This window comes from Otolemur garnettii, unplaced genomic scaffold, assembly GCF_000181295.1.
Source record: "Otolemur garnettii isolate 467f Iridium unplaced genomic scaffold, OtoGar3 scaffold00007, whole genome shotgun sequence".
In the NCBI taxonomy this organism is placed as follows: domain Eukaryota; kingdom Metazoa; phylum Chordata; class Mammalia; order Primates; family Galagidae; genus Otolemur; species Otolemur garnettii.
In genome coordinates, this window is record NW_003852402.1 from 3,679,144 (window position 1) to 3,690,980 (window position 11,837).

Here is an 11,837-nt window from a genome sequence, read left to right on the forward strand (position 1 = left end):
ACACAAATGACACTTCAGCTGTTTACTAGACAATAACAAAAGGGAGATTCAACTCAGAAACCATCGGTGGAAATGACAAGAAAAAAAATTATTCTTGTACTAAAGAAAGTTCTTACATTTGCCTTCGTTTTATTTCTTCCAAGAAGTTTCATTAGAAAAGAAATGTACTCAGAATACAGAATATAAAGATTAAACTTCATGAATACTTATGAAATGTTGTCTACAAATTTCTATTTAAATATTAATACGTACAAAGGGGGAGACACCAAAATGAGCCAGACCTATTCATCATAGAGAGGCTGGGGGAGTGAAGGAGGGATAGCAGACGTGTGGCGCAGAAGAGGTTTCTCCATGGATCAGTGTTGGGAGCGTTTGGAGAGAAAACACTTTGTACACCTGGCTCTGAAGCCCAGGTTAAGCTTTCTCAGGAAAAAGATGATGGTTGGGAAGCTGCCCGATGCTAACACAGGGTGAGTGCGGAAGCTGGCCCGAGTGAGAACACAGCACCACGCGCCGTGCAAGCCCCATCTATTTTACACCCCTCCAAGGACAACACTACCACATGTGGGTCAAGCTTTCCTTAATTTCTCCACAGAGCAGTCACTCAGTTATCCCTGTGATGGACAAGCCAGTCAGTGCCATGTACGAGACAGGTGCTAACACTAACAGCACCAGCATAAAGAAAATAACTGGGAAATAGCCACACATTTTTTTTTCAATTTGATGATTTAATAGGCAAATATGCTACTTAAACACACATCAGGTAGAAGGAAATGATAAAGGAGGAGCTGCCAGCTCACAGGCTCTTGCCTCCTTGTGCCTGATGTGAAAAGCTGAAAGGCAGCCCTGCCCCTCAAAAAAGAACACTGCAAAAGGATCACGTTCTGAATGTTCAACAGCTGCAACAGTGGGAATCTTTACTGAAGACTAATGGAAAAAGCAAGTTCAGATTTACAAAACCTAAACCTCAGATTTAAAAAATATTTTTTAGTTACTTACAAATATTACACGATATAGATCCTCTTATACTCTAAAATATACATTATTTGGATAAAAATACGACAAATAACAGTAACTTAGAATATATTCAAATGTACCCTAAAACAAAAGACTTTCAAAAATAATTAAAGAACCCAGAATTTAGAGAAACATTAATTTTCGTTTGAAAATGTATTTTATTTGAACTAGTCTCTGTTTGCAAATACAGTCAGGAAATTTCACAGTAGAATTTGGACTCCATGAATGGGACGGATATGTCCTCCTTGCCATATGCATGTAACTTCAGAACTAAAACTGTGTTTGACGTAGAGCAGACATTCCACAAATATTCTAAAAATAAATACTCATTCAAGAAAAGTACAAAGTGCCTACTAGGTACCAGGTATGATTTAGACAACGGGAATAAAACAATGAGGAAAACTTAATAAAAATGTATTACAAAAATGTTGCATGTATTAAATGAAACTTATCTTCATAATTGAGAATTAGAGGGGCCAAATAAAGTTTGTCTTTCCATGCTGGACTTTTCCATACACTACAGACTTATTTTAAAAATGAAGTTATGCTTGCAATGAAAGCTTTACCTGCACATATATTTAAACACCTGGCTCCATCGAGCATGTGTCCAACTGCTAGGAATCTTTTACATCAGGAAGGAGATGGAAAAAGGGAAGGAATTGAACTATATTTTCATAAAATCTTTGGCAAAATGGACTCAATGACTAAACAGCGCATGGCCCGTTTTAGTCAATACAATTTCTTTGGCTGGGCCTAATAGAGGCTCATGCCTATAATCTTAGCACTCGGGGAGGCCAAGGTAGGTGGATCACTTGCACTCAGGAGTCTGAGACCAGCCTGAGCAAGAGCAAGACCCCATTTCTACTAAAAATAGAAAAACTAGCTGGGCCTGGTGGCACATGCCTATAGTCCCAGCTACTGTGGAGCCTAAGGCAGGAGGATCGCTTAAGCCTAGGAGTTTGAGGTTGCTGTGAGCTATGATACCATAGCACCCTAGCCCAGGTAATAGACTGAAACTGTCTCAAAAACAAAATAAAACAAAAAACTAATTGCTTTGGGGAGAAAAGAAAGTAAATAAACTTACTAGGTCATAGGCCTTTCCTTTCTGAAAAATGCATTTAGCTTTATGAAATAAAAAAAGTTTGGTTTTTCTTCTAATAAAGACTTACCTATAAGATTATGACAATAGCAAAGAAAAGAGGAATGGGGAAGAAAAAGTAAACCCTACATTCCTTATTCTAACAAAGAAGACAAAGAATGCTTCCGGCACATTCACAGCATTAACACCCCCCTGCTTCTCATAATAGAAACCAAAACAGAATCTACATTGAGGTCCACAAAGGTTTAGAAGTAAACTAATCACTACAGCTGTAGAAAGGTAGAAAGGGAATATGGTGCAAGTCAAGCACAAAAACAAGGTAAGAACAGAAGTCAGGTGGACTTAAGAACACCTCTCTTACCGTGGCTCAGGAAAGGGAGTCTAGCAACTCCTTCACAATCCAGGAAACACTGCAACGCATCACGTGTACAGACTCAGAATTCAAGGCTCCTAGGAAGACTGGGACAGAGACACTCTGAGCTGACTCACTGAGGCCCAGCACCCTCACTCTCTCACATCTTGCCCAAGACACCAAACCTCAAAGGCAGATGATCACCCTTCCTGTCAACTACTGCACCCTGCACAGCCAGCCAGAGGACCACATCACTCATCTGTTCCTCTCTGACAGGCCTCAGCGTATAAACTTTTTTCAGAGCTACTACTGTACATGTGTCACCCCCCCCAAAGTGACCGCCTTAAGTTTTCATTCAATACACGCCAGCTGATTAAACACATGTAGCCCCTCTGGGCCTCAGTTTCTTCATTTAGAAAATGATGATGATGATAACATCTTTTCAGCCTTTTTCACAGAGGTGTCAAAAAGGCTCCAACAAACTAATGCAGATAAAAAAAACTGTATAAAATGAAAAAGGCCACACAAGAGCAGGACTGCCATCTGCTCACGTTGCCACCTGCAATGAGTGAAGTTACACACACAGTGGAGAGACCCAGATGGGCTTAAAAGGCTCTGGTCAAACTTTAGAGGAATTAAGCAAAGCAGGAAGAGTTGTGTTATGAATACTTTGAGGATTTGGGTTCAAAAAGGCAAAGATGGTCACTGGTGCTCCTGGAACGAAAGCATCTCAGGAGGAGAAGCCCCACCTCTCTGGTCATCAAACATCCCCTAGGCTGGAAACATTCACGTTGGATGAATGGATGAATCACAGACAGAGATGACAAGTAAGACCCTCAGAGCACCAGACTTGAACCAGGATGGGACGTGGCCAGCCTAGGAGATTCAGGCTCACCAGCCTCCAGGTCTGCAGTCCTTCAGAAGTTTACTTAAACCTTTCCCTCCAAACTCTTGGAAAGCTCTCAAATGACAGGCACTGTGGTGCAGGGGAATCAGCACAGGCCTAGGAACTCACAGGCAAACAAATCCAAATTCTACTTTGGGCTCTACAACTCACTGACAGGATGGCCTCTCCTTAAAATGTGGTTAGCAGAACCTGCTTTGCAAGGCTGATAAGAAGATTAAAGTTGATAATGCAGGTAATACACTAAGCCCAATGCTGGGACACGGCAGACACTAAGCAAATAAATCCTAAGTTTTATTTTTCTTCTGGGTGAAGGATGAACCCAAATTAGGCTAGATGATACAAAATTCCCCCTAATTCAGACCTTTAGTCTTGGAGCAAAGAAGGAGCCAAACTTCCCCAGAGGCCCCAGTCTGGGCAGAAGTGGGACAACCCAGACAGACAACATAAGGAGAAGGAGCAGTCTGGTGATAAAGAGCTGCTACATGCCATCCCTGTCCCTAAAACTGTAATCAAAGCATCTGAGCGCTGGCGGACTCCACTGTGCAAGGCAATAATGAACAAATATACGCAAAACCCAGCTGGAATCAAGATTTGGCTACAGAATAAAGAAGGTTCCAGCAAATCTAGAATAAGACTTTGGTGTTGTATCAGAGAGCTGTTGTAGGAGGAAAAAAATCCCTGAAGTAATCGCCTTCAGGTTTAGGCCTTTTGTTGACACAGAAAAGAAACTGGGAGAGACAGAGGTTTTGAGTTGACGCTCAAAGAATGAACTCCTTCATATCCTCTAGAGTTTGCTCAGAAAACAGTGTGCCATCAGCGTCTGCAGGGGCAGAGCCCCACGGGGCTTCCCATGTACCGGCGGCCTCCAGGGCACACTCTGTATCTGCTCCGGGTGCAATCTGATCCTGACTTCAGTGAGGTATTTCACAAGCCTTTTAAGGGTTACTACATTTTGTTCCTATAAGGGCCAATACAAATTAGCAACAAAAGAATAAACACAAGAAAAACCACCTCTTTTGTGCTTAAGAAAGGCATTTCTTGGTCATTACAAAGGTGAAGTATTTTATTCTCCATAAACTTTCTTCTGTGAAAACCCATCCAGTAATTTTCCCAGCGGAGTCCGCAGTCTTCTGTTGGCTCCTGCTGAAGGCTGACAAGTGCTGACACGGCATGCACACACGAGACTGCACCTGAGCTGGCATCTGGCTCTGTGCCCCCTTAGGAATTATTCCAGTTATTAATTGCTACATAACAAATTACCCCAAAATTTAGAATCATAAAATGTCCATCTTATTTCTAATCTGTTTCCCCATTTTTCAGACAAGATGATTTGTACCGATGTAGCCTCGAACACAAGAGCTCTTTCCTCTGTCATCTTTCTCGATTTGTTAAGCACATTTGGTAATTTTTTTAAACTTTATATACTGTATTTTTCAATTCTAGTTTGCTTTTTTGTTTTGTTTTGAGACAGAGTCTCACTGTGTCACCCTTGGTAGAGTGCCATGGCATCACAGCTCACAGCAACCTCCAACTCTTGAGCTTCAGCAATTCTCTTGCTTCAGTTTCCCAAGTAGCTGGGACTACAGGTGCACTCCACAATACCCAGCTATTCTTTCTTTTGCAGTTTTCACTGTTGTTTAGCTGGCCTGGGCCAGTTCAAACCCGCTGGCCTCGGTATATGTGGCTGGCGCCATAACCAGGGTGTTACGGGTGCTGAGCCCATTTGGTTCTTTTTTATAATTGCTATTTATCTGCTGAGATATCCTACTTTTCTTTCATATGAAGAATATTTTCCGGCTTGGCGCCTATAGCCCAACCGGCTAAGGCGCCAGCCACGTACACCTAAGGTGGCAGGTTCGAATCCCCAGCCCGGACTCGCCAAACAACAATGACGGCTGCAACCAAAAAATAGCCGGGCGTTGTGGCGGGCGCCTGTGGTCCCAGCTACTTGGGAGGCGGAGGCAGGAGACTCGCTTGAGCCCAGGAGTTGGAGGTTGCTGTGAGCTGTAATGCCATGGCACTCTGCCCAGGGGGAGAGCTTGAGGCTCTGTCTCAAAAAATAAATAAATAAATAAATAAAATAAAATAAAATAAAAAAAAGAATATTTTCCTATACATCCTTGAATATAGTTACATTTGTTATTTTAAAATCTTTGCCTGAGATGGGTATGGTGGCTCATGCTTGTAACCCTAACATTCTGGGAGGCTGAGGCAGGAGGACTGTTCAAGCATAGGAGTTCAAGACCAGCCTGTGCAAAGGCCAGACCCCATCTCTATCAAAAACAGAAAAAATCAGCCAGGTGTGGCAGCGTGCACCTGTAGTCCCAGCTACATGGAAGGCTGAAGCAGGAGGATCACTTAAACCCAAGAGTTTTAAGGCTGCAGTGAGCCGTGATGATACCACTGCACTGTAGCTGGGAAGACAGAGGAAGACTCTGTCTCAAATAAATAAATAATAAAATAAAATAAAACCCTTGCCTGCTAAACCCAACATTTGTGTCATCTCAAAGTCAGTGTCCATCAAGTACTGTTTCTCTTAAGATCAGTTCGCATTTTCCTGTATGTCAAGTAATTTTGGATTTGATCCTGGACATTGTGAATGGTGTGGCTGCAGAAACTCTGGATTCTATTATATTTTCTCTAAAGATTACTGATATTTTGGCATATGCAATTATTTTAGTTGGACTTAATCTATAAACTCTAGGGTGGCAGCTCACATCTCAGTACTACTGTTTTATCCTTAGCGCAATGACTTGGGCCTGCTGCGTACATGTGTGATTTGGGCATCAGCAGGATCCAGGTAGTTGACACACAGATTTGGGGGCTTGTTTCTCTCCTTCCTTGGACCACCCCCATCACTTTCCAATGGCTATGGTTGCCCCAAAGTGCTCTTCAATTCATCAAGCCAGAAAGATGGCAGATTTCCTACTAGAGCATTCACAGCCTCCAGGGGCGCGAGCTGTGTGCCTCTTCTGTCTCCCAAGTGTCCATCTGCTGCAGAGCTGCCTGTTCTGTCAAGTTTGTGTCTTCACATAACTACCCTTTGTCCAGAGTTCACAACTGTTATGTGCAGGAAGACCAGCCCAATAATAGCTCACTGGGCTATTAACAGAGGCAGGACCTATACAATTTATTTTTCCTCCAGTTTTTCACTTTTTCTCACAATCCTGTGGGTCATGAATTCAGAAAAGGTGTTGTGCGGCAGGATGTCCCTGATCCTGTGGCATCAGCGGGGCAAGTAAGAAGCTGACAGTTTCTCAGACATGCTTGGTCCCTGACGTGCCCTGCCTAGTCCCTGCCTCGTCCCCTTCCCTCTCCTCACTGCAGCTCACCATCCAGGGCTTCTCCAGGTGACTCAGCAACTCCCAGCAAGGTGACCTCAGGGAATCTGTACTTCGTACATGGTCAATGACTTCAAAAAAGCTGGAAACAGAATCTGCCAGTCTGTTAGATTAGTTAACAGACCAGTTAAAGGCTATACCAGAAATGGTACAGGATCACTGCTGCCAAATTCTATTGTTCAAAACAGCCACAGGGCCTGCCTAGCACAAAGGATGGAGAAATAGATACCAGCACTCAGTGGGTCAATGCCAGTCACACTACAGAAACACAAGTAAAATGACAGGTACTTTTGTTGCCATCTTAGGAAAATATAACCTGACACAGATACATTTAATTTAGAAGCAAAACAAATGCCACCTGCAGTAAAACTCCAGGAAGACACAGGAATGCTAGTTTCATATGAGGCACATGGTCCAAATGTCCTGCCACCCCTTTTTATCTCTCCCTCACATTCTCAATATAATCACCTCTAAGCTGTTCAGCACAAAAGAAGTTTCTAAGAGGCCTGCCAACTTTCCACAGACGTAATACTTAAACATTATATCCATTTCAAAAATAAGAAAAAATTTATGATGCTATCACTCATAAATGTAGGCTACAGATATAACTTAAGGCTTTTTGTTTGTTTTTTAAGATAATGGTCAATATAACTAGTGTTTATTATGTGCTAGAGAATTTTCTAGGCTCCCTAAATACATGTTTTTATTGACTGCCCTCTACACAAAATAAGAGTGTGCTTAAATGCAGAGGTTTACTCAAACATTGACAATTTATAAGAAAGGGGACTGACTCAAATGCAACTAAGGACAAACACAATACAGAATTATAAAAATACAAACTCTCAAATATAACACATTATGTTTAACAGTGGGGGAATATGTAATTTACATAAATATATAACATATTTCATATACACATATAGATGTATGTACTTATATACATATAGATTACATATGTATGTAATATGTCTCTCTCTCAAGCTACTTTCTAAGCACCTCAAACTTTCATTCCAAAAAACCTAACATGCACTGCACTCTAAATACTATATTCTAAATGCAGCCATATATGTCTGACACAGACCGAGAAATAATCTTACCTTGTCTTGGTTCTCTTTATTCTTGTAACACAGATTTCCAATCAGACGGATGAGATGAGACTTGAACCCCTCTGCCATATTCGAGATGTCACCTTCCGCCTTCATGCAGCCAGTGGTACTGAAGAGGTTTGTAGTGTCTTTTCCAGCTACATGAATCAATCGCAAAAGATCTACAATGGAAAGAATAAATTTTATCTTCCATAGAAAAATACTTTTTAGTATTTTGTACTAGTTTTCTATAAACAAATCTGATTTATTTTAACAGATTTAAATAGAAAAAGGTAGAGTACCAAAAGCTTCTTTTAAATAATGATCAGAAGGCTCTTTTTCCTTTGTTTTAAATGTTTTTGTCTCTAGTTTGGGGGAGATAAGTCATAATTATTACCCCAACTGGGACTTTCAGAGAAATTAGTTAAAAATATTCTGGTATCTTTCTTACAAAAGGTTTCCAATCTCCACTTCTTATGAAAGAATTAATCTGATAATTATAGTCAGCCAAGTCTAATGTACAACCCCTATCTACAATGACTCAGTGACAGAACCCAAGAAGAGAGTTTGTTGTCTTCCGCAGTGGTCAGATAATCAGAAGGCAGTGTGTGTTCTCCATAGATCTATTTTAGCTATATTCAGAAGAAATAACTTACCACTGCTATATTCTATGAATACCTCCTATCAGTCTATGAAAACAGAAGATCTTCTAGGAACTATAATTTAATGTCCTCACATCATTTCATTTAACTCTCTCAACAAACCTGGGCAGGTATCACTCTCCCAATTTTATAATGAAGAAATTAGGTTCAGAGAAGCTGGCAACTTGCAGAGGCAGGTGGCATCTCACATCTGCCCTGGCTCCAAACTCATGCTTTCTCCGTAAAGCGTTTTATGTCAATTATCACTAAAAGCACTATATTCAAAATAAAACACTGATAAGGAATTCTAAAATATCTTCTTCTATACCTCACTACTAGCTCGTAAGTCTAGATACAAAGTTATCTTCCTCAATATATTGGCCTTCAAAGTATAATCTCTTAAAAGAAAAAAAAGCAGTAATAGTGAATAGCAATACAAAGCACGGCCATTCACAAGGAACAGGCTCTACCTGAATTCTTTTGCTAACAGCTTTTTGCAAGGTTGGTAATACTTCACAGCTTCTTGGTTAAAACAGTTTTCTTACACAAACTGAATAAAAAATATGTGCGAGGCACTATTTTCTTCTTAGTAAGTCTAACCAAGAAATATTTACAGATATTATCAAGCTATAGTAATATAGAATCACCACCATTATGACCACACCCACTACTGGTGAAACCTCTACCATGTGGCCCTCAAAGGAGGCAGGTTACCCCCCCTCACTGAGAAGAAATGCTGAGTTAGCAGAGGGAAGAGCCGGAGCTACAGTGTGGACTTGGATCATCTGGCCCCGAAGCCTAAACCCCAATGCCACAATTCCTCTCTAAGAAAAAATAATCCACAAAAAAACTCAAAAATACATCACACACTGAAAATTAAGGATTTGTGTTTGGATTTATATTACAGTATAACAAGCCTTAACTAAAAATACTATTTACGATGTTTCACTCACCAATCACTCTTTCCAGCAAGCCAGGATAAATCTGCAGGTAGCCAAGCAGCTCAGTATTAGCAGTCATTTCACACAGCACATCCAGAAGCCTAATTGTAGCCAGTGCCTCCTAAAACAAAGAGAACATAACTTTTAACTACATTTGAAGTTAAATGACCTAACACTTATAATTAACTATAAGAAAATAAAATATTTCCATATTCAGTGCTTGTATTTCATCTAAAGAAAGAAACAGAACGATGCAAAACAAAGTATTAAATATGTACACAAATAGTCACTTTCACTAGCAGCAGACATCTGCCATCAAGAATGTAAGATGATGGTTACAGCTCAGTTCACATCAAGCTGTGGAAGTGACCCAAGTTGTCCATCAACCATGAATGGATTCACTAACTGTGGCATCTGTATACCATGGAGTACTATTTAGTATTTATCTAGCCATAAGAAAAGATGGAGACTTTACATCTTTTGTATTTACCTGGATGGAACTGAAACACATTCTTCTTGGCAAAGTTATCACAATAACAGAAAAACAAGCATCCAATGTACTCAATACTAATATAAAACCAATATGTAAACAAGTACATGCTCACACGAAAGGAAACCAGAAGTGCGGTCTAGCAAGGGGGAGGGGAGGGGAGAGGAGAGAAGGGGCGGGATCTCACCTATGTGCCTAAGGGGAGCACGCCCCCTGGGTGAAGGGCTCAACTACAACTTGAACTTGACTTTAGAAATGAAAACAGTGTAGCCGCAACATTTGTACCCTCATATTGATCTGAAATTTAAAATAAATACTCCCCAAAAAGAACCTAAGATGATGTGTCATTATGTGTCTTCTTGGAGCAAAGAGTCAGGAAAGTTCTTATTCAAGCAAAAATACCTTCCAAGAGTGGAATAAATATTCAAAATTACTAGCTACATATCATTTATGCAAATATTTTCCTTTTAAAGCATTCTCAGCATCCAAGTTCCATTTTAAAGATCCAAATATCCTATGAAATACATTAATTTCCTGCCCACAGAAATCCTGTAAAATGCCATGGTTCAAAGAACTCTACTGCATATAAAGGCACATGTCTTTGAATTCGCCTTTCTCCAGTTGTTAACATCTTACTGGTTCCCGCTGTAAAAAAGCTGAAACATCCAGAAATAAATCCAAATATATGTAAGAATTTAGTATATGATACAGGCAGCCTTAAAATTAGCAGAAAAAAAATGAGATTATTACTATTCACTAAATGGTATTGATACAATAAATTAACAGCCAGCATTCAAAAAATTTAGCTATGTACTAGTCATCACACTAAACACTTATATTAAAATAAAATCCATTTGGGTGGTGCCTGTGGTTCAGTGAGTAGGGCACTGGCCCCATATACCAAGGGTGGTGGGTTCGAACCCAGCCCCGGCAACAAAAAATAGCTGGGCGTTGTGCAGACGGCTGTGGTCCCAGCTGCTCAGGAGGCAGAGGCAAGAGAATCACCTAAGCCTAGGAGCTGGAGACTGCTGTGAGCTGTGATGCCATAGCACTCTACCGAGAGCAACAAAGTGAAACTCTGTCTCTTAAAAAAAAAAATCCAATTTAAAATCTATTTTACAGGTAAAAAAACAGGCACAGAGATGATAAGTAACTTCTCCAAGATCATTCACTAGTAACAGAAGAAATCAAGATTCAAACCTGGTCAGTCTCACACCAAAGCCTGTATAATCTTGGACAGTCACAAGACATAAATAATTCATGTGAACCCATAACTCACTCCTTACATGAAAAGAAATTTTAGATTAACAAAACTGTGGACTAAGTACTGAAGGAACTACACACGTGGGTGCATATTTCCACAATCTAAGTGGAAAAGTTTACTAAATATGTAAACAAAATTCAGAGGCCAGGATAAAATTGGTAAGTCTAACTAGATTAAAAACAAACAAAAGACTTTTAAAAGGCTAAGAATGTTGTAAATTCAAACAGAAAATTAACTATGTTTTTAAAAAGTTTATTATATATATGAGAGAAAGATTAATTTTCTGGAAATGTTTTTTAATAAATGTAAGGAAAAAGGTAACCTAAAGCCAGCAGCAGTGGCTCACATCTAAATCCTAGCACTTTGGGAGGCTAAGGAGGAAGGGGAGCTTGTGACCAGGAGTTTGAGACAGGCTGAGTAACATAGTAAGACCCTGGCTCTAAAAAATTAAAAAAATTGCCATACATGGTGGTGGGCGCCTGTAGTCCCAGCCCCTCAGGAGACTGAGGAAGGAGGATCACTGAGCCTAGACGTTCACGGCTACCGTGAACTGTAATGAGGCTACTGTGCCTGGGCAACAGAGCAAGGCCTCGTCTCAAAAGGGTGACCTGTAACCTGATATCTAACACGCAAAATAAAGGAATGCATTTTACCAAAAAACTAACCTGTAACCTGATATCTAACACGCAAAATAAAGGAA

At 40.3% G+C, this 11,837-nt stretch overlaps 1 protein-coding gene across 1 annotated transcript in view; it reads right to left on the reverse strand.

Annotated features, from left to right (window-relative positions):
* Positions 1-11,837, reverse strand: part of ATXN10 (ataxin 10) — a 119,018-nt gene that overhangs the window by 52,194 nt on the left and 54,987 nt on the right. The window contains exons 8-9 of the mRNA XM_003783111.3: positions 9,396-9,504; positions 7,814-7,983 (exon numbers count right to left, since the gene is read on the reverse strand). Of these exons, the coding sequence (XP_003783159.1) occupies positions 7,814-7,983; positions 9,396-9,504 (279 nt within the window). The remainder of the gene's footprint in view (positions 1-7,813; positions 7,984-9,395; positions 9,505-11,837) is intronic.